The sequence below is a fragment of the Danio aesculapii genome, chromosome 20, assembly GCF_903798145.1.
Source record: "Danio aesculapii chromosome 20, fDanAes4.1, whole genome shotgun sequence".
NCBI lineage: Eukaryota > Metazoa > Chordata > Actinopteri > Cypriniformes > Danionidae > Danio > Danio aesculapii.
The window spans coordinates 38252043-38275378 of record NC_079454.1 but is presented as its reverse complement, the minus strand read 5'-3'; the positions used below and the strand labels follow the sequence as shown (position 1 = coordinate 38275378).

Below are 23336 nucleotides of genomic sequence, written 5' to 3'. Positions count from 1 at the left end.
CAAGGCAAGTTTATTTACAGTTGAAGTCAGAATTATTAGCCCACCCCCAGCCCCTGTTTATTTTCCCCCTCATTTTCTGTTTAACGGAAAGAAGATTTTTTCAACACAATTCTAAACATAATAGTTTTAATAACTCATTTCTAATAGCTAATTTATTTTATCTTTGCCATGATGACAGTAAATAATATTTTACTAGATATTTTTCAAGACACTTCTATACAGCTTAAAGTAACATTTAAAGGCTTAACTAGGTTTATTAGGTTAACTGGGCAGGTTAGGGTAATTAGGTAAGTTATTGTGTAACAATGCTTTGTTCTGTAGACTTTGTAGACTAAAATTTTAAACTTATTTTTTTTTAAATTTAAAATGCTAAAATTCTGACTTCAATTGTATATAGCAAGGGTGGGCAAACTTGGTCCTAGGGCCGGTGTCCTGCAACGCCAACTCTAATCAAACACACCCGCTCATGGATTTCTAGTGATCATGAAGACACTGATTAGTATGTTCAGGTGTTTTTGATTAGTGTTGGAGCTAAACTATGCAAGACACCGGCCCTCCAGAATCAAGTTTGTATATAGCATTATAAGTTTATATAGCATTTCATACACAATGGTAATTCAAAATGTTTATATAAACAAGAATAAAATAAACAAGAAAATAAAAGAACAAATAATAAAAATGATTAAGAACAGATACAACAGATAAAATGCGTTAAAACAAGAAGCCCAAGTCCTGCAGCAGAAGACACCCCACTGCCATAATAATTCCTGCTCCACCTTTCACTAGCTTCTTCATGCACTGTGGTTCAGTCGTTCCCTAGTTTGAAATCCAACACCATGTTTCCAATCAAACGCAAGTAAATTAGTCTTGGGAGCAGTTTACCTCTGTCCACAGCAAAGGTTAGCCTACCCTTTGGATTCTGTAAAATGGGTTTTCAACCAAAATTCTTTTTAAATGCAAGACACTGTATGCAAACCATGTTCAGTGCTGAACCGATCAATGCGCTAAACTGATTCCTGCACTAATCCTTCACATTATTCTAAAAAAGTTGTTGGCAGCTAAATAGAGGTTGTCAGATAATTAAGAAAATTAGAGCTAAGTGTCAGATTATCACCAATAACTAGGGGATATCTAAAATTGGTCTTTAATTTTGATCAACCTTCTTTTAGTGCTTGAGAATTGATAAAATTTGTGAAAAATGCTTAAAAACTTTCACTCTGTATCCAGGATATGCAGTTAAAAGCATGTGACCAATTAAAAATGTAATTAATGACAACCCTAATATGAATGTGACCCTAAAGCACAAAAATCTGTCTTATTTTGCAAGGTTATATTTTTGCCAATATACAAAAATACATTGTACATTGTGCCAATGATCTTTAGAATAATAGGTAAAGCTCAGGTTCTACTAAATATTTTAGTAAATTTTCTACAGTAAATACATTTCAGTATTTTTTTAACTCTTCAGATTTCAGACAATTTTTTCCAATATAATAAAGTGTATAAAAATTATAAAACATTTCTTTATGCATAAATTTCAATTTACCAATATGTTGGGTTTTGCGGTCCAGGGTCACATACAGGGCCTGACATTAACTTATTTGATCACCAGCCACTATGGCTAGTAGATTTCCACCATAACTAGCCACTCGCCATTTTCACCAGCCACAATTTTGTTGTTGGAAAAATAGATTTTATATGCATAAATTTGAAATTGACATGCTAAAATTTCTTGAATTAGATTATGTGTTATGTCCACATGCTGCCTCATTCATTTCATTGTGTGTTGTGAATGAGCTTGCTCAATGTGCATGAGCAAATGGGTTACTCTAGTCAAAAAAATCAATTAATAATTATTTCTTAGCCACAAATACTATCAAAACAAGCAAAATGTAGCTGTTTACATGTACTTTTTGTTCAACAAAACCTTTTTTTTTTAAGTATTGACATAAAAAAAAAATGGTGTCATGTATTGAAAGGTCTCAGATCACCAATTAACTACACACAAATGGGGAGTTAATCTCCTAATAAAACAATGTTATTGTAAAAAAAAAAATTACTGTAAGCAAAAGAAAGCAGGTGAAAAACATACTGTGTGTGAATATGAAAGACGATCACATGAACGTTCACATTAGGCCCAATAATAATCTGTTCAAAGAATGGTTAAAGCGAAAGTAGCAACCACTGCTGCTTACAAAAAGACATCTGGAGATCTTGAAAGCAGCAGCACTGTGGGTGCACGAGCATCGCTTTTTGTACCGTCTATTTCAAAGACAACCGATCACACCAGTTGCGTTTCCAGGCACGGTTGCTTCACGCAAGGAAACGCACATCACATCACCTGTGCTCGCGAGTAATCATCCCTCATTCCGTATTCACCTGTTTTCTTTTGCATGCGCAAATGCAATTATTTTTGTCAGTCATGCTGTTTCTCGATTCTAAGATCGTATTTGCGCGCATATTGGGCCATCCTGATTGTTGAACCTAGAAAATTACAATTTAAAAGTTATTTTTAACCAGCCAAAGTGGGTAGTAGGAGCGGCTGTCTTACCCACCACAGCTGAAATCTACCCACATTTGGAAGGTATTAATGTCAAGCCCTGGTCATATATATTAACTTATAATATGCAAGACAGTGCTATGTAATTTAAAAAAAAAATCTATTTTAATCTAGGGTTGTATGATATTAGGAAAATCTAACATTGCGTTTTTTTTATTTTATGATATATATTGCGATATTTATACAATTTCACCATATGACATATTACTATAATATCTCTATTTGGAAAAAAATTATGTTATATCATTTAGGATAATTCTGCAGTGAGAGCACATCTCCATAAAATCTAATAATCTAATTTATAAACTTTTTCAGGGTCCCCCAACGCATTTCCGTTGTTGTCTGTGCTACTTGCAATGCGTTTCTCTATTTGCATGTGTTGTGACTATTTTCATGCACGTGTTTAGTCAGAGATTGATAAATAAACATTTAGTATTTACATCTTCATAAAATCTAATAAACAGTCAATAAACTTTTTGGGGTTATGGTCTGTGCTATTAGCAGTGCATTTCTGTATTTCCATGTGTTTTAAGTATTTTCCTGCATAATAATCTATAAATACAATTAAGAAAAAGATACAATGAAATAAAGTGTTTTATCATTTCCCAATTATAACTATTTTATAATTTCTTATAATTATAGAAGTACAGTAACTAAATGATAAAAATAAAAATAATTTAATAAATTAATTGTAGTTAAGGTCACAAATGGTACCATTTCTGATCCCTGAATGTTTTTAAAATCATTATACAATCACAGGCATCAAAACACATGCAAATGATAAAGTATAATACAAACTCAACAATGCATATTCTGCGATGTGACTATTGCGAATGAACACACTGCGATATCGAAGCTGAAACGATATACTGTGCAGCCCTATTTTACTCCCCTTTCTCCATGATTCTTTAATACCTTCTTGCCAGTAAACTGCATCCTTTGCTTTTAAGTGTCATTGGACCACTGGAGTCTAGCTGTCAGTAGCTGAAGTTACAAAACATGGTCTAGCCTGCACATCTGGCACAAGTCTTCAAGGTATTTTACTGGCCATATGTGTCCAGTATAACAGAATTCCCACTGCCTTGCTCTTTAAGTACAATATACAATGTGAGAAAGGCTGAAAAGCAGCTCACGAGCCTTTGATGGACACTTTAAATACCAGAGCAATGACTGCCAGCCCAAACAACTCTAAAAGATACAGATGCTGCTGCTGTGATAGTGTAAAACTACATTTAAATGCAGAGTGAATTACCTTAACCTTACATAAGAATAGGAAACATTAACTCGAGGGTCAATTTTAATATTAATGAATGCAAGTCTTGATTAGTCAACAGACTTTAATAGAAGAAGAAAGCGAAAGCACACAGAAGAAATGAAGCATGAAACTGGAAGCACATTCATTAGAATTCAAGAAGGATCGCAAACAAGCTCTTCATTATAGGGGTGGCTGGAAGAAGACAAGACAACAATCAATTGCTATTGCACAAGTTCAAAGTCATTAAGTTAAGAAGGAGTGTTAAGAGAGACATTCTGGAAAAAAAAAAATCTGGTAAGCCCAGAGCCTTAGGGATACGCTCCACTAATGAAGATAATATCAGGTCCCACCCACACTTTCACCAATTTAAAATCTCACCTAGGTGAACCTACGCTGTCCCAAAGGAAATTAAAAAGATGAGGGCTCACAAACGATTCCACAGCTTGCTATCACGGTTATGTGATGAAGAGGAACGGAATGATCCCCTCATGGCCAAATATCAGCCAAAATCATTTTGCACTAAATATTAAGATGCATTAACGTGACAAGGCTAAATGTCACTACAAAGACAAAACTAAGAGAAAGAAAACTAGTAGAATTAAACTTATGAACTGTTCGCTTTGTCTTTAAATGGTATGCATTTGCAATAAGCATCTTGGAAATAACCTGAAGACTGGCTTACTTATTTGATACTGCCAAAGTCAAGATGTAGTTAAGCAATTTCAGCATTATGGATGTGACATTAGAAGTAAGAACCTGAAACACAAATACCTAGATTGATAAATCCACCCCAATGTTAATGTTAAAAAGTGTATTGATTTTATACTTTCTAAAAAACAACTAACCACAGAGTTAAGGGATCAGAAATAAATCAATCTGTAAATGCGTTTTCTACAAGCGGTGCGATTAATCGAAATTGAATTGCAATCGCGATTTGAAATGTTGCAATTAGCTAAATAGCAAGAGGCTGTGATATTAAATATATATCATTTAATTTCCCCCACCCAGAGAAAATGCGTGTGTGATAGTCTTACTAGCCAATTGAGTAAGCACACTTTCGTTCAGTCCAATCGAAAGCGCGACCGAAGTGTGCTGGGCGCCCACAATAAAACAGAAAAATAGGAAAGTGCGAACAAGTGGGATGATGGCATATTTTGGTTTCACAGTCACAGACACCGAACAAAAAAAGGTAATATGTAAGAGCGGTTGCAGAATTGTTGCCACAACAAGAGTGAATACAACAACCAGCACCTAAAAAAGCACCACAGGTGGCTATAGACCTTTTTCTTAGAATGCAAAATTACCCATTGTGCTTTGCGTGTATGCGCAAGGAGAATGCTAAGAACTTCCGGTCGGCAGCTGATGCGTATAAAGTCACATTTGGACAGCTCTGAAAAGATAGTTTTAATCTATTTTATTTGCTTTTAACGTCATTGAACTAATACTGCTGCGATCAGCGCCACCTCCTGGACTGATCTTTTTTTTTTTTTAAATATGATCTAATAGAATGGAAAACCACTGCTGTGAGGCATTATCCCCTCGTTGTCAGACAGCATCTTGTGCCATTTAAATGGAGCCTTGTCATCGCTAAAGTCAACATTTTCTCTTTCTTTCAAGTATATAACCAACCCAAACAAATGTAATTCATCAAAATGTTTAACACACAGTGCCTGTCCCACTGACACATTGATTTAATATTTGTGAAAAAGAGAACTTAAAAGTGACGTATTGAAATGACAGAAAAACACTAACTGTGGTAAATACTACACAACACAAACTAACTCAATGAAACCTATAAACTGCTCCCGATTAGAATCAACATGCACATCAGCCAGCAGAGAGTATCAGTAACGGGCTTTTATTGGTTATTTTTGTAAATTGTATGACTTGCATACCTGTAAAGTTTCATGCCAGTAATCTGGTTTGCTCAATAATGCAGTGAAGTATTGCATGTGTGTGTGAATTGAAGAGCCGCTAAACTAACAGGTCTGGAACACGCACGCACGCACACACGCACGCATGCACGCACGCACGCACGCACACGCGCGCACACAATTTCTGACGGCATACAGGTGAATTAGGAGAGCGTTCTTCCCGTGCTTGACCCACATCTGACTGATCATAACGGCTTTAACGGAGTTAGACTTTCAAAGTTGTGTGTCACAAAAACACTCCGTAATCCACTCAAAACGCTATCGAAACCCATTTTCGGATCGCAAATTACCTGTTGCAAACGCTGTAACCGGAAGTTCTAAACATTCTACCGGAAGATGCTGGTCGCTATGGAGCCCTCCATGCAGCAGCCAAGAGAAAGGTCTATATGAGGAGTGTCTTGCTAAAAAGTCAACGTAAAATTATTGCCAGTCACACTGAATCTAGTAGCGAGCAAGTACAATTTAGTACAATTTCAGAGTTGTTTGCGGCTGTTACACCAAATTAAAAAAAAAATTAAAAAGCGCAAGGAGATAACTAACGCCAAACATTTTTGTTTGTTTGTATAATAAGCTACACTATCTCCCTAATTTGAGTTCAACTTCTTTAGAGAAAGGTAAGGTCATTTTATTAGTGCTTACTGTTTGCTCTAGAGAAAAATAAGTGTTTAATTTGAATTAATATTGGTGTAAGTTAACATCTTTTCAGTTCCTTTTTTAACTAACACTTACTGCATTTTAGCAGTAAGAAGCTAAACTACAGATTATTGAGCAGAAGTTTAAAAAAAAATTGCAAATCAAATAGAAAAATAGCAATATCTGTCAAAAAATTGCAATTAGATATTTTCCCCAAATTGCACAGCCCTATATACAACATACTTTGTAAAAATTCTGTGCATAAATTGGCACAAGCTAAAAAAAAATAAATAATACTAGTCAAAAAAAAATACAAGCTCTCTACAGCTCTCTCTCTAAAGCGCAGTACAAGTCGAGATCGCATTCATGTAATAAGAGCATGCGAATCTCACCAATTTCCTGTTCATGCACAAAACTTCTTGCACGCCCTTTACTATACACTGCTCAAGTGCAGATTTTCTTGTACGCTCTCAAATAAACGCTGCTGAAATGCGTTTATGTAACAAGTATGTCTCCAACATGTATTAGATTTGCTTGAAATATTTATCAATGTCTCTAATAGACCTACAGAGCGGCATTGATGCGTCCTGAAGTAAAGTGAAATGGCCACAAACTCCAGCAAGATGAAGTCACTGTGTGCAGAACCACAGACCTTTATCTATACATAAAGTATAATTATGGAAACTGTGTTCATCATAACTGAAAGCTACATTGTGTTTGCTGGCCTCAGGCATCGCGCAGCCCTGTCTGTCTGTCTGTCAGTCAGTCAGTCAGTCAGTCAGTCAGTCAGTCAGTCAGTCAGTCAGTCAGTCAGTCAGTCAGTCAGTCAGTGTGTCAGTCTGTCTGTCTGTCAGTCAGTCAGTCAGTCAGTCAGTCACCTTAAAGGGTTAAACAAATAACGCACAGCACTACTACGATCACAGAAAAGTTCACTTTGTTATAATTCACTTGCATTTTAATATGTTTTGGTGTGATTATAACCTGCTATAAGAAAAATTAATTTAAAAAAACAGCAACAACTGAAGATTTTGTAATGCTGTAATGTAGCCGTGGCGGGAATGGATTTTGGTGTGGCGCCCACACCTTGGAAGAATGAATGTAGTGCATGTATATTTATCTTATTATATTTTACTTTTTTGTATTCATAAAAAAAAGCTTTGTTGTGGATGTTATGGATGTGACTAGTGTGAAAAATTAACACTTGTGTGACTATGGTAAATCAAATAAAAAGATAGAAAAAGTTCAGCTATTTTGGAGAAAATGTGCTTTTTGTCCATGGCAAGGTTGACATTGCTCAGTTATTAATAAGAAAAAGTAGAGATAAACGTTGTAAAAACATACATAAAAAGTCTGCATACTTACAAGGACACTTGGAATGTATATAGTAAATCATATTCAGCTAAACATGTTTTTAGACTTATAGTCATTTGTTGTAAAAGCACTTAGGAAAGGTTAGAAACATTTCTCCCTATTACAGCAGTCTGATATATCCAAACAAAATAACCAATTCCACATGCTTTTCTGAAGCGACATCTGTCAAGCCAAGGAAGGACTTTGAATAGCACTTTTTGTGCGAGACAGACCTTGAAATCAGTTACCTAATTCCGATTTTAAACATATTAGCCAGTTATAAAACAAGCATTCAATTACAGCTTCCTGAAGAAAACAAAAAAGCAAATATACCCAGCTGTGAGTGCTCACACCAGGGCAAATACATCCTGTGTGTTAGTCCTCATAAAGAAGTCTATGCTTCTGACAAGATGTCTGTAGTTTTTGGCCACTTGTTGAGCCGCTTTAAGATTTACAGTAAAAAAATTTTAAATCTGTGCTCTTTTTCTTTGTCCTTCCCTTTCTAGATAAATACCATTGTGATATATATGGCTTTCATGCAATTTGATAATAATAACAATAATAATAATAATAACTCCTTACATTTATATAGCACTTTTCTGGAAACTCTTAGCACTTTATACATTGAGGATTCCCCTCCTCATCTACCACCAGTGTGCAGCATCTACCTGGATGACACGATGGAAGCCATATTGCGTCAGACCGCACACCACACACCAGCTGATTGGTGAAGAGGAGACCAATTATGATATAGGTTTGGTTAGGAGGCCATGATGGACAGGCCAGTGGGCAAATTTGGCCAGGATGCTGGTTAAACCCCTACCCCACATCCTGGGACCTCGGTTTAACATCTCATTCGAAAGATGGCGCTCACTGAGCAGTTTAGAGTCCTTATCAATATACTGGGGCGTTAAGACCCACACAGACTGCAGGTTGAGCGCCCCCTGCTGGACTCACTAACATCACTTCCGTCAGCTACCTAGCTTTCACACGTGGTACTGACCGGCGCAGCCCTGCTTAGCTTCAGTGAGCGACTATGTGAGAGTTGCAGAGAGCTATAGCTACCAGCAATGATGTAATGATGTAATATTATACATATAAAAACATGTACAAGAAAAATAATGTTAAGCAGGTTAGATGAGAAACTTCTTGTAAATGACTGTAAAAATGTATTTCAGCAATATTACAAGACAACCCCATTTTAAAATGCAATAAGGTTATGATAAATGTGATAAATATTATTGCGATCAAAGCTGGACCTGCAGCCCTTGTAATATAAATGAATGACGAAATTATATTATCATAACATGAAAAATAGGAGGCTTAAAAATTTCTGACCCCAGGTGTAGTTGATAATGCAGCTTTTTCATTTGATCTTAACAGGTAATGTGTTTATTAGCAAGTTGTATTTGTCAAATCTAATGGCAAGCAGTTTTTTAGGGGGGGATAACTGTCATCACAGAGGCTGAACATGTGCACGCATGCATTTGTACCATTCCTTCAACTGGCTGAGACTCATTTAGTGTTTTATTAATTAGATGAATAAAGAATCTAATTAATTAAACACTAAATCATGAGCCAGTTGAAGTAATGTTACAAATGTAAGCCTCAGTTAGACTTTTAGAATTATTACATTACCCCTAGAAAGTTATCACATCAGTACTATTATTACAATAGTATACAGGTATGTTGCTTTCTCCTAATTTTAACAGAATTTTTCATGACAAAAAAAACTGCATGTCGCTCACATTTTTCAGCTTGAGTGAGTTTCTTATAAAAGTGAAAGTAAATTTGATCATTCATTATGCAGCAGTAATTAAACAGTGCATAGACAGTTTAATGCGGAATAAAAACAACATTTAAATTGCTAATTTCATAACTTGTGTTAAAAGTTATGATCTACAAAAGCAAAAAAATATATTTCTTTGTAACCAGTACATTTGCAATGATTCATATTCCATTTTGTTCTAAAAATAAATAAATCAAATCTCCATATTGAGATTTGGAAGAAAACAGGTTACGATTCAAAGTTAGATAACCCTGCATGAACGAACAAAATAAGTGGGCTGAAAAGAAAAGCTCATCCAGTATTTGATATATTTGTGTCAAGTACTTCCCGTCCTTGTTTCTTTAAAAACAGTCCATTTCCTCTACCATGAGGCCCAATTTGCAGAGGCCTGATGTCTATCAGAATAGATCACAGCATACAGGGACAAAGTCCTTCTTTGTAAGAGTATGACGCCCATACTGCTCAACATCCAATTTTCCTCAACAGAAACAATGCAACAACGAAGCCATTCAAAGTTGTAAAGAAAGAAAATTAAAACCATAATCTATTTTTTCCATGGATTTTTTTTCTTTGTTTTAACGAAAGTGAAATAGGAGTGAGAGTAAGAGTTAGAACTTTATGACAACAAGCTTTTTGTTATCACAAAGCCTCATCAAGGACTCTACGTTCTGTTGTTTGTTTTCTTTATTTAGGGTTAAAAATTGCCAACATCTCAAATCTGCCCTGATTGCAGAGAGTCACAATCAATTAAAAATGCAAATATGTTCAGCCTGTTTCTCTCAATAGAGCTGAAAGATTAATCGAATTGAGATGGCAAATGCGGAGTAAAATTGAGATTGTCAAGCATTTGCGGTCAGAGAGGCACCTTGCGATCTGTGATTATTTTTTAATCAGCGTTTACATTTTTTCTCACTTGTCCTGCAATGAAATAGGCTGGCCAGTTAGATTTGAGTTTTATTATGTGCCCAGAATTTTTGTAGAATATTGCAGAGGTAATGAAGCATAGCATGTAATATTTGCCACTAATGGATGTGCATTCACAACCAACAAAAACATATTTTGACGATGCAGTGAGTGACAGTGCGGAATCATGAGAGTTGTCATCTTCATTACATCCTAAGGGACTCCTAGAAATTATGTTCAAGAGCTAAAGTATTCAAAACTTATTATAGTAGTATGAAGCAGAGTAAGGCTGAAATTGTCATTGAAGTGAAACAAGACTCCTAAAGCAATTGCTGATGAGAGACGAGGACAAGATGGCACGAAAACAGCAAAGCTTTTATTATGCCACAGTCCACTGCTTGGAAGAAATTGTACTGCTTTATCATACCAAATATATTTTAAGGTTCCGTTATAATGCTGTTCTAGCAGTCTAATAAAACACATGATATATTAAAGTGTCTTTGATGATAGGGTTGGGCGATAAAATCGGTATCGATATTATTGAACTTCATTGCCAATAACGATAAAAAAAAGTTTGGTATGAAGTTTCGATATGAAGGCTATAGCCTTCGAAGGAATGCCATAAGCTTAGGGCGCAAGTTTGTCATTTCCAATGAAGGTGCGCGACTGGCGCATGTTCACATTTTCCAGGTACACCTTGTAAAAAAAACATCTGAACTTTGCCGAATGCAGCAAGCACACCGCAATTCATGTGATTCAACAATCTGCTTCACACTTTGTTTGAAATATACACATTTCAGTAATAACAGCAGACGTATACATGAGACAAACACAGCACACCCAAACACTGCAGTGCTTTTTACTTTTCTCCATAAACTTGGATCGGAGCTGCAGCAATGATTTGTCATCCTCTGCGAAAAAACGCCTGAATAGTTTTGAGTTGCGAGAAACGCAATAGAAAATGGTGAAGGAAATCACATGCTCGTGCTTGTCACTTCAGGTCAGAATAACCACACATGCAAAAGAGTGCCATGGCTAGCAGCAGTGAGGAGACTGCAAATAAAAAAAAAGATACAAGGATGCCTCCACTCGCCAGTAAGGATGTCAACTTTTTGGTTTATTTTCTTGTGCATCCCAGCCACTAGCACCCCATCTAAAAATATTTTTTAGCATAAGGGATAATCTGGTCATTCAACTTCACAATTTGTAATATTACAATATGTATTTGAATAATGATGGCTCGTTCCTTTACTTGAAAGCTCAGATTTGATTAACATAATTTCGTTTGTTTACAGAGTTTGAGGTTTACTGTATCATTATAATTGACACCTTACAGATGCTGATCTACCTTTACCATTGCACACACTTTGTAACATTTTTTTATGAAGTTTAAGAGTCTCTTTAACACTTATGTTTATTTTATGAGATGAGATATTTTGTTTAAATATTTTTGTTTTTGACTATTAAAACTATTTGCCTTAGTAATGTTGGTAAATTAAAATAAAGTGGTTAAAAAATTGTAATATTCGTAAATGTATTGTTTAAAAATATCGAATGGTATGAAACATGATATTGTGATAATTTTAATTTTTTTTTTCCAATATCGCCCAGACCTATTTGATGTTTCCTTGTTAATAAATCCAAACCAGAAACTGAGGGTTTGTGATGTCATTAGCATAAAGGACACCGTCCATTTTACTAGTCTGGGATAATACAAGAATATAACTCGGCAATACATTACACTGTTATGTATGAAACTAGTTGTTTTTGGTTATTGTAATGGAAAAAAAATACATATTGTGCCTTTAAAACCAAATAGAAAAAAAACCTGAAACCTTAGGATGAGTGTGCAGACAGCCAAAAATTGTAGTGTTGAATTTAGTTTAGGGGAATGAATTTAATAGGGCTGCATGGTGGTGCAGTGCGTCTCACGTTCGCCTCACAACAAAAAGGTCGCTGGTTCGAGCCTTGGGTGGGTCAGTTGGCGTTTCTGTGTGGTGCTGGCATGTTCTCCCCATGTTCACGTGGGTTTCCTCTGGGTGCTCCGGTTTCCCCCACAAGTCAAAAGAAATGCGGTACAGGTGAATTGGGTAAGCCTAAATTGTCCATAGTGCATGTGAGTGAATGGGTGTGTATGGATGTTTCCCAGATGGGCTGCAGTAAAACATATGCAAGATTAGTAGGCGGTTCATTCCGCTGTGGTGACCCCAGATTTATAAACGGACTAAACCGAAAAGAAAATGAATGAATTTAACATTTGACTATTCTTTTTTTTTTTTTTTTTTTTGGTGTGAAAGTACAGTTTGTCAGCCGTTCACCTCACTTTTTTTGTGTTGTGCTCAGTGTAACAGGGCTTTTAAAGTGTTAAACATGAAAAATCTGTGTTTCTTCCGATTAAAATCCCATTTCAGTTTCTACTAAAAAGCATACTCTGGCGGACATGATCAGAGAAAATGAACTTGAAAAAGTTTCATGTAAAGGAGGCGGAGTCCTAAAGCACACCTAGCTATTACTCAACCACCAATGACCAATGGTAGTTTAAAGGAGTTTACCAGTCAGGGTGTACCTTTCCAGAAAGTTCACTTTGGTAAACAGTTTCAACCTCGTGAAACATGAAAATTTGAAGTTCATTCTTTGATTTTAACTGAAGTATATGAGGGCCTTTAGCCAATCTGAGTTTAATTCAGAAATATGGCCTGAATGAAAAGTGTTGATCAGGCTACTTGCGTGCTCAGGCTAAACACCAGATTGCACCCATTCAGTGACAACAAAGCGATCTACAATATTTCAGAAGCTCATTATGGCCGAGTAAGCATCAACGCAAGCTTGACGTTTGACAGACGAAAGACAGCGTGACTCTTCAGTCGAGGACATGCCCGAGTATTTCACTGACATCTGCAGTAAGACCCGAATTGTATATTCAGGAATGTCAGCCCGCGCACACTGCTTTCCCTACTACAAGGATGTTATTATGTAGCTGCTGCTCAGTCTGAAGACTGGATAAGGTCCAGCGAGAAGGAAGGAAAACAATGTCAAAGAGGGCCTTTTCCATAGGTTTACAGCATGGTGCCAATCAGAGAACTGAAGCTCTGTCAAAGAGACAGAAGCCAGAGCAGAAACAAGCATCAGAAAAGCATTCTGCTTCAAAAACCACAAACAACTGAAGACTGCCGCATTAATCTGGCACTGCGCACATGGATGTTGCACATTACGATGCCTTCATAGGAAACATTAATCCTTTTAATCCCACAAAAACAGTTCCCATTACCAGCACAGTAGAACAAAATTTGTCCTTTCATTTATTATATCATATAATGAAGTTCAGCATAACTTTCAATATGTGAAATAAAAAAAATTCTAATACTGTAGAAGACACAATAGAGCATTAAAAATAACTAATAAAATAAGCAAAAGTCTTGGATGTATCATCATAATATATAGTGTTCAGCATATACAGTTGAAGTCAGAATTATTAGCCCCCCTTTGAATTTTTTTTCTTTTTTTAATATTTCACAAATGGAATTTCCCAAAGCAAGGAAATTTTCACAGTATGTCTAATAATATTTTTTCTTCTGGAGAAAGTCTTATTTGTTTTATTTCGGCTAGAATAAAAGCAGTTTTATTTTTTTAAACCATTTCAAGGTAAAAAATAATAGCCACTTTAAGCATTTTTCCCAAATTACCCTAACCTGCCTAGTTAAACTAATTAACCCAGTTAAGCCTTTAAATTGCCCTTTAAGCTGAATACTAGGGTCTAGTAAAATATTATACACTGTTATCATGGCAAAGATAAAATAAATCACTTTTTAGAAATGAGTTATTAAAACTATTATGGTCACAAATGTGTTAAATGTCGCTAAACAGAAATTGCGAATAAAAAATAAACAGGGTGGCTAATAATTCAGGGAGGCTAATAATTCTGACTTCAACCGTACAAGTAGACCCCTCATAAATATATCTTTTAAATGTATATTTTTAATACGAAGCTATCAATTATTATATGCATATACATTAGATAAGTCAGTAGTGAAGCCAAATCTAGAGCTTATCTAACAAAAGTAGTTATGATAACAGTCCAAAAACTAATACACCAAAATATATATGAAAAACATTAAATACAAATTTAAAAGAGAAAAAAAATAAAAAACTTTTTGCAATATATTGCTTGAATTGAATTGTATTATCTTTCAATTTCTAAATATGTTCAGTGACTAAAATATTATTTTAATAATTAATCTGTTTTGTTTAAATGCACCAAAATACATTGCCTATATTCACTGAGAAATGGATAAAAATATTCATTTTCAAAATGAGGTGTACTCAATTATGCTGAGCACTGTATATTTATATACACAGGCAAGATTAACTACTCAAGTTCATTTAAAAAACAAAAACAAATAAAGTGTCAAGTGAATGAGTCTGATGAGCTAACAACAGAAAGAATTCAGTAAGGCCCGATTCTTTGAGTTAAATGTCAATGCTGACCTCCAGTGGCACACTAAATTCACCCTCTGTGAAAGAAACTATTTAGACTCTATATAGATATTATACAAAAGTCTCTATGCATGAAACAATCAGTCATTATGAACTGGCAAATAAACAGCACAATCATACACAAAGCAATTATGTACTTGGATACAACCTAAAGAAAGAATGAAACAAACATAATTGCGTGATTATAAAAATGAATTGTGCTTTATATAAGTGCAAATATAAGTAAGAATGAATATATTATACCTTGGAATAGAAACAAAACCAACCCCCAAATCTTTAAATGGTAATATATGTCAAAGAAATAGGATTCATTTGCAACAATTACTATTCTTTAAGAATACATGATGATTATATTAACAATGAAACTAAAGTGCTAAGCTTGTGACAATGGCCCTGGACTGAAACCAGAGTTTAATCTTCTCAAAGTAGTTCCAAAACAGATATAAATTGATCTTTTCTACAGTATTTTACCCTTGAAGCATCAGGATAGCATTAGTCTGGAGCTTTAAATGTAGTCTTTGTCAGAGTAATTGGACTGCCTTTCTCCTCCAGACTTCAGAAATAGTCCAACAAAGGAGAGAGATTATGTCTAACATTTTCTTAAAGTTGCCCCTTTACCCTCGTGGATCGCTTGGGTCATTACACAAATACCAAGTTTGACATTTAGACTCAGAAAAGAAAGAACATAATATCTCACTACTCAAAAATGAAAAATTGTGGGAGCAGCGGGGGGTCTCTATTGAAGAGGCTAGACTCCATAAGCATTCTGAATGCAGTCTACCTGAAAAGGTGCTCCACTGGTTTCCATGACAATAAGAAAGCAACAGAGCACACAGTGGCCAAAGTGGGATGGTGTCACTTGCCTTTTCACTAGGGTTTTCGGTAGAAAATAGCTACAAGACACCAATAACTTTAATGTTTTCAATTAAAGCCTATCCATCAAGGCCAATTCACAGCAGCGACAGAACTAGACAAAAGACTTGATGGATCAGAATGTTACCTCTGAAGTAAGTTGGTGTTTGTTGCTGAAATAGAATGTCTGTGTTATCAGAACGGTGTTTCTTCAGGTTTAATGAGGAAAAATTAAATGTATCATTTTTAATAAAACAAAATGTATCATTTTAAGGGAGCACATAGAGTCGCATAGCAACATTTCAAAGTAAGATTACCAACAAACTAAACTTACTTTTAACTTAACACACAACAAAGTACAATACACACTCGTACAGTCAAAGTCATTTACTCTCCTAAATTTTTAGCTTAAAGGGGCTAATAATATTGACCTTAAAATGGTTTTTAAAAAAATTTAAAACTGCTTTTATTCTAGCTGAAATAAAACAAATAAGACTTTCTGCAGAAGAAAAAATATTATTGGACATACTGTGAAAATTTCCTTGCTCTGTTAAACATTGTTTGGGAAATATTTAAATAGAAAAAAAATTAAAAGAGGGGCTAATAATTGTGACTTCAACTGTACACTGCCTAAGGGGGCTACTAATTTTGATCTTAAAACAGTTTATAAGAAAAAAAAAACTGCTTGTATTCTGGCTGAAATAAAACATATGTGACTCTCTAGAAGAAAATGTGTGCCTCTAGAAGAAAAAATATTAAAGGAAATACTGTGAAAAATCCCTTGCTATTGGAATAAAAGAAATTCTATTTTAATAACTGATTAAATATTTTAATCATACAGGTTTATAGTACTTGCAAAACTGCCTTGTAATGGTGTTAGATAAATGTTAGATAAAAGCTACACACACCACCACTAGAAGATGCCACTAACTTTTGAAGCGTGCGTGTTGCAAAACTCAAAAACACATGCAGATTATAGGGACTACACATTATCATGGCATACTGCATCCTTCTGACATAAGGAAATAGGGAAATCTGTAACTACGTACAGTCACATTCCTGAATCCAGTAAAGGTAGGGCGCACAGATTTGATTTCTGTTGTGGTCAAAGGAAGTACCACATTTTTTTTTTTTTAAACGCCAGCAGCATAGTAAGCATACATTTTTCGCAAAGTGTTGAGTTCTCTAAGGCCCCGTTTACACTGTCAGGTCTTGATGCCCAATTCCGATTTGTTGCCTATATCTGATTTTTTGCCTGTCCGTTTACACGTTCTTTTAATTGACCTATAACTGATTCATGTGATTACACTTGCTATACAATTGTCAACATCGCGCAGGCGTAAAAGCGGGTTCTAGGATCTGTGCCACACTAGCCACGATGGAAGATATTGTCTTGCTTTTAGTTGTGCAAAATATGCCAAGTTCCTCCAACTTTAAAATGATTAAGGCAGAGGAAAAGGGCCAACAAAGCAGCTTGCGCCTATGGTTTATATATGGTGCCCTCCACCATTCAGAGGAATTTGTGGGTACGAGAGAGATCTCAGGTCTGGTGGGAGCAAAATGTCGCGGGATTTAATGAGGAGCAGTGGGTCCTACAATGACATATTATTTCGTCGGGCCATCCCTTTGGAGATGCACGTCAGGGTTGCGCTCTAGTGGCTAGCAACAGGTGCGGACTATCGCACGTTGGTACATCTGTTTGACACAAGCAGTGCATCTGGGTGCCTAATAGTGAGCGAGTTCTTTCAAGCCGTGCGAGATGAGCTTTGGCATGATTACATCCAGCAAAGGTCATAAGAGGTTTCAAAATCCAATGGGGGTTCCTGCAGTGCGGTGGGGCTATCGATGGTACCACATAGTCGCAAGTTTAATGACGTACAAAACGGAATGCCTCAATAAATCCGAACTAAATGATAGTCGCATTGTCACCGATTTATTTCCACATATGAAGGAGGCCTGAAACAGATCTCTGAATATCCAAATCCATGTGTTTTTTTTCTGTTTACATGGTCATAAAACAGATTCAATCTGTGTCGCATGTAAACAAAACATTCGGAATTGGGTCACATATAACTTAGTGTAAACAGGGCCTAAATGTTTCGAAATGTTCAGACAGTTGGAGAAGCGCTCACAGCTGATCATTTTTAGAAGAGCACCGTTGTTTTCAGCTGCATAAAATTGCTTCGATACACAAGCCAATACAGCTCATTCTGAAGCACGGTAAAGACTGAAGTCAGCAATGATGAAGACGATGGTCACTGAACAAATTACATTTACGGTTCACATTAAAATGAAACAATTCTTCACAGAAATTTATCACATTAATTTATGACTTGCTGCAATTACTTAAGACCTTCATAAGGCCTTAATTCACTGAAAAGTAATTTAAGATGTTTTAAGACTTTAGAAACCCCTGGAGAAGTGAAACATTGTGATCCAGTGATTATTGATGAAGTGTGAATTTGCCATCTTATAAAAAGCCTTTAATATTTTAATATGTCAAAAATGATTCTTGTTCTAAATATGTACATAAACTAATGCATGTACATTGGGGTACGAATCTATGCCGTTGTTGTTGTTGTTAATGATGTTTTTTCAAAAAATAAAAAGGACATATTCTAATGCACAAAAATGGAAGCGGTTTACGTTTTTGTAGCTTTCATGCTTGAAAATCCATTTATGTTTTGACACAATCCCGTGCAACAAATGTTTGCTTTTCTTTTGCTGTTCAGCAAAAAAAAGAAAAAGAAAGGGCTACCCATTTTATAATTTCTTCAACATAGGCTGAAGCTAAAATGCATAAGCCAGGTAAGCCTACCATAAAGTCATGCCATGTAAATATAAAATGAATACCATGCTACATCTGCCTCAGACTATGTTCTGCAAACCTCAAAGAAAGGGTAGATTTCTGCTTTTGTTGCAAGACATCTGATTTGACTGCATGCATGCAGTCTACGCAGCTATTAATTAACATTCCAAATTGTTACAATGCCCCTTGAGGACTAATTAGATGTTAATTCATTAGGTAACAATCAAAAACATGTGCAGTTAAAACAGTATGAATGAAGTTGTCAAGTATTTGCCTGAATTTCATTTTAAGGAGTACTTTGTGTTTTTAGTTTTTGTTTTATAGATTGTAGAGAGAACACTGTTCAAAGATGTTGACTGCTCTCATTGAACAATCCATCAATTCAGATTGAAAACTGTCAGATGATTGATGGTCTATTGTTTATTATTTTTAAACTTATATAAGGTGCATCTTTTACTCCAACATAACAGTTGGGATATAAGACTTTTTTTCACTTATCAGAAAACGTTGTATGCCTTGTTAAGAGAATTAGTCAGATTTTATTGCAATGAGTTTTTTGCTATTTTTACTGAAAATAGTTTTTAAAAAATTCAAATTTTTTAAATTTTACATTTAATTTCCACTTCATTGTTTTTTGTAGTACAATTTTTTCAAATTAAGTTGTTTGCATTATTATTATTGTGCTAATTTGACAGACAATGTTTTGATCAATACAATTTGTGACATCACTAGAAGCATATGGCTATATAAAATGCATCTGTCCTGCATCACATGACGTGAGTCCAGTCCACCTGACTAAAGGGATAATGGGAGAGGAGGATCATCTAAAGCCTCAAGGACCACAGATGATCTCTGTCATCTGTTTTGTGGTGCAACTTTTCAAATTAAATTGTTTGCATCACTATTATTATGCTAATTTGACAGACAATGTTTTGATAAATACACTTTGTGACATCACTAAAACATATGGCTTCATAAAATGCATGTGTCACGCATCACATGACGTGAGTCCAGTCCAGCTGACTAAAGGGATAATGGGAGAGGAGGACCATCTAAAGCCTCAAGGCCTGCAGAAGATCTCTGGAGGCTCATTATTATCCATGCTGATCACCTTCCTGTGACGTGAAGGGTCCAAACTCATCTCCTTTCACACTGCACAAACAGTCTGTATGAAAGTATTACTGTACTGCTAAAAATAGATGCACCACATGCAAAGTGTGACACACCTATACCTAAATGATGAGTCATCGCTTGCACTTTACCAAAGTCCTTCAAAAGCCTTAAAGGAACTCTACTTTTTTGAAAAAGGCTCATTTTATAACTCTCTAGATTTAAACCATTTTTGAATCTATTCAGCTGATCGCTAGGTCTAGTGTGACCATGTTTAGCTTAGCATAGATCATTGAACTTGATAAGACCATTAACATCTCATTTTAATATAAATATGACCAAAGAGTTTCAATAATTTTCCATATTTAAACCTTGACTCTTTCTGTAGTCACACTGTGTACTAAGACCCACAGAAATTACCATGGCTGCAGCAGGTGTAATGATCTTAAGCAGATTCTAACTGGTGGTGCAAGTGTAGGGCTTGGGACTGGGGACTATTTTAAGGAGCTGCATAATATCATTGTGCCTGCTGCAGGAATGGTATGACAGCAACGTTCCTTGATTATTGTACTGGATTGAAAGTATCCTAGCCTTACTGACCTAGACAACAGCAATTTCTTTTTTTATTTTCCATAGGCCTTAGTACACAATAAAACAACAGAAGTGTCAAGCTTTAGGTAGAAAAATGATCAAATCTCTTTGGTCATTTTTGAGCAAGATTTTTATGGTCTAATCCTATTCAAAGCTCTATGCTAAGCTACACTAAAGGTGTTTAGCACTTGGGGAGCTGTAAAAGGAGTCTATGTTTTTAAATGGAGTGTTCCTTTAAAAAAATTTTCCCAAATATTAAAAAAATAAAAATAAACTATTCATTTGATCAAAAGCATAAAACTAAAAATGTAAATTCCTGTGATACCTGATGGTGATACACTGAGTTTTTATGAAGCATAATGATTAGTCTGTGCAAGAAAATAAACATTATTTACGAGATTATTAAAGATAAAATTATTACAGATAATCCTAAACACGTTCACAGCAGTCTGGAGCAAGAGCTTCCTATCGTATATAATGATGTATGCATTTATGCAGTCTATTCGTAAGATTGTATCACCATGAGCCATGGGAATTCCATTTATTTTCCAAATACATGTTTTGACTCAAAGCAATGGTTACCATTTAATGATCAATTTACAAAATCACAAAGAATCACAATTTCAGCCTATGGTATTCTCTAAAGGGATAGTTCACCCAAACAATTAAAATCCTGTAATTTCCTCACTTTTGACTTGTTGCAAACTAGTTTGAGTTTTTTTTTTTGAATGCAAATATTATAGATGTTTTAAGAATGTTGGAATCATGTTCCATTTACATTCCTACATAGTAGGAAAACACAAATGCAATGGAAGTCAGTGGTTACAGGTTTTGAAAATTATTCAACATTTATTTCTTTGTGTACAGAGCAAGTGTGGGGTGAGTATAACTGTAGAATGAGTACAATTTTCACTTAACTATCCCTTTATTGTTCTACTGAAGAAGCAATGAGGTAAAGCTGGATTTATATTCGCACATTCAGACTTTCACCTTCATAATATAAAATTAAATAGTGTTTTGTTCAAATAATGGATTTGACTTCTAACTTGCATGCGATTTCAGACCAAATATTCAAAGCATTTTGGTAAACAATGTAGGGACTGTCTCTAAGTGTGTGATTAAGTGTGTATGGGTGTTTCTCAGTGATGGGTTGCAGCTGGAAGGGCATCCGCTGCGTAAAAACATGTGCTGCATAAGTTGGCGGTTCATTCTGCTGTGGTGACCCCAGAATAATAAAAGGACTAAGCCAAAAAGAAAATGAATGAATGAATTAGATATATATTATTAGCTATATATTAGATCTACTATAATTATATCATTATAATTTTTAGCCTTTTTAAAATTCTGCTTTACCATTTTATTGAACGCAAAAGTCTGAATCTGTGAATATATGAAACCAACTTTCTCAAAGTCACCTGTATCTTGACTGACCTGAGACTAGTGTACATAATATCTTAACACGCCTAAAGGAACTTGTTTTCCCAGCTTCATTGTGAGAATGACATCAATAATCAGTATCTATTGCATGATTCAGCACATACCTGATATCTTAGTTTTACTAGTCATTTAGAAATAAGCCACTAAAAAGTATCAGTATTGTATGACTACATCTGAACTAGAGATATAAGAACTGAAAGAAAAAAAATCTAGCAAGTGAAAGCCCTTGTCATATACTTATGATGCAGTAGCTTCAACCAAACCTCTCAAAACAAAACTGTTAGCTAGCCCTACAGTTACATTTGTTGCTAAAGTTGCAGTGCTTCTTGAAAACTATAACTATCCAACTATGAAACTATTTACACGTTTAAGACAGACATAGTTATACTTATTGCAAACATTAGACAGTTTAAAACAATATCACAACAGCAGCTGGCAAGTAGCTTAGCAAGGAAACCGAAGCTAATTTCCACACCCGACTGAATAAATATAATACTACTAAATGTAAACATTGAGTGCTTAAAATCATTTAATTCTAATTATTCTAATCTGTTGTAATCTGAAAAAGGCACATTTAAATTAGCCAATGGGAGGGGAGTGGTTGCTACATGACAAGCTAACAAACAAAGCGATGTTTTCTCAGACTTACAGTAGTAAGCAACCACCGGGTCTCTTTTCTCGTGCTCCTGCGCTGTTCTTAAGTAATGCTGGATCGCCTTCAGCTGCGGCGGGAGCGCCATTCTGAAGAAAACTCACTGTTACAAACTTCTACGATTAGCAAGAGCCGAAAAAACGGCTAACAACAAAGATGACTGAACTGCTTCCGCGTTGTCACGTGAGCGCGCAGCCCCGCCTTTACTGACCTCCATAGGTGAGGAGTAGGAAATTACATTACTTATATTCAGAGAAATCTATTAAAAAGTTTTGTTTGTGTCAGACGAAAAGCATCAAAGCAATATAAGTGTACATTATAGATTTTCATTTTTCCGCATACCATTTTTAACATATTTCAGCAACATAAAAATACATTTTACAGAACACACTGAATAAAATGTCATTACATGTGTAAGTTCAAATATCAATAAGACATTCATTCATTCATTCATTCATTCAGACTTAGTCCCTTTATTAATTTGAGGTCGTCACAGTGAAATGAACCGCCAACTTATTCAGCATATGTTTTACGCAGAGGATGCCCTTCCAGCCACAACCCATCACTGGGACACATCCATACACATTAATTCAACACATATTGACTACTGCCAATTTAGCTTACCCAATTCACCTGTACCGCATGTCTTTGGACTTGTGGGGGAAACCGGAGCACCCGGAAGAAACCCACGCAAACGTCAGGAGAACATGCAATATCTACACAGAAATGCCAACTGACCCAGACAAGGCTCAAACTAGCAACCTTCTTGCTGTGAGGCGACAGCACTACCTACTGCGCCACCGCGTCTCCATCAATAAAACAATAAAGATTATTAATTCATTCATTTTTCCTTCAGAGTCCCTTTATTCATCAGGGGTCGTGCCACAGCGCAATGAACCACCAACTTATCCAGCATATGTTTCACACAGCGGATGCCCTACCAGCCACAACCCATCACTGGGAAACA

General features: G+C 35.5%; 1 protein-coding gene across 2 annotated transcripts in view; it reads right to left on the bottom strand.

Moving 5' to 3' along the window:
- Positions 1-22546, bottom strand: part of vta1 (vesicle (multivesicular body) trafficking 1) — a 68707-nt gene extending 46161 nt beyond the window's left edge. For both annotated transcript variants that reach the window (XM_056445368.1, XM_056445369.1), the window contains exon 1: positions 22367-22546. In XM_056445368.1, the coding sequence (XP_056301343.1) occupies positions 22367-22457 (91 nt within the window). In that variant the 5' untranslated portion in view covers positions 22458-22546. The remainder of the gene's footprint in view (positions 1-22366) is intronic.
- Positions 22547-23336: the final 790 nt, after the last annotated feature.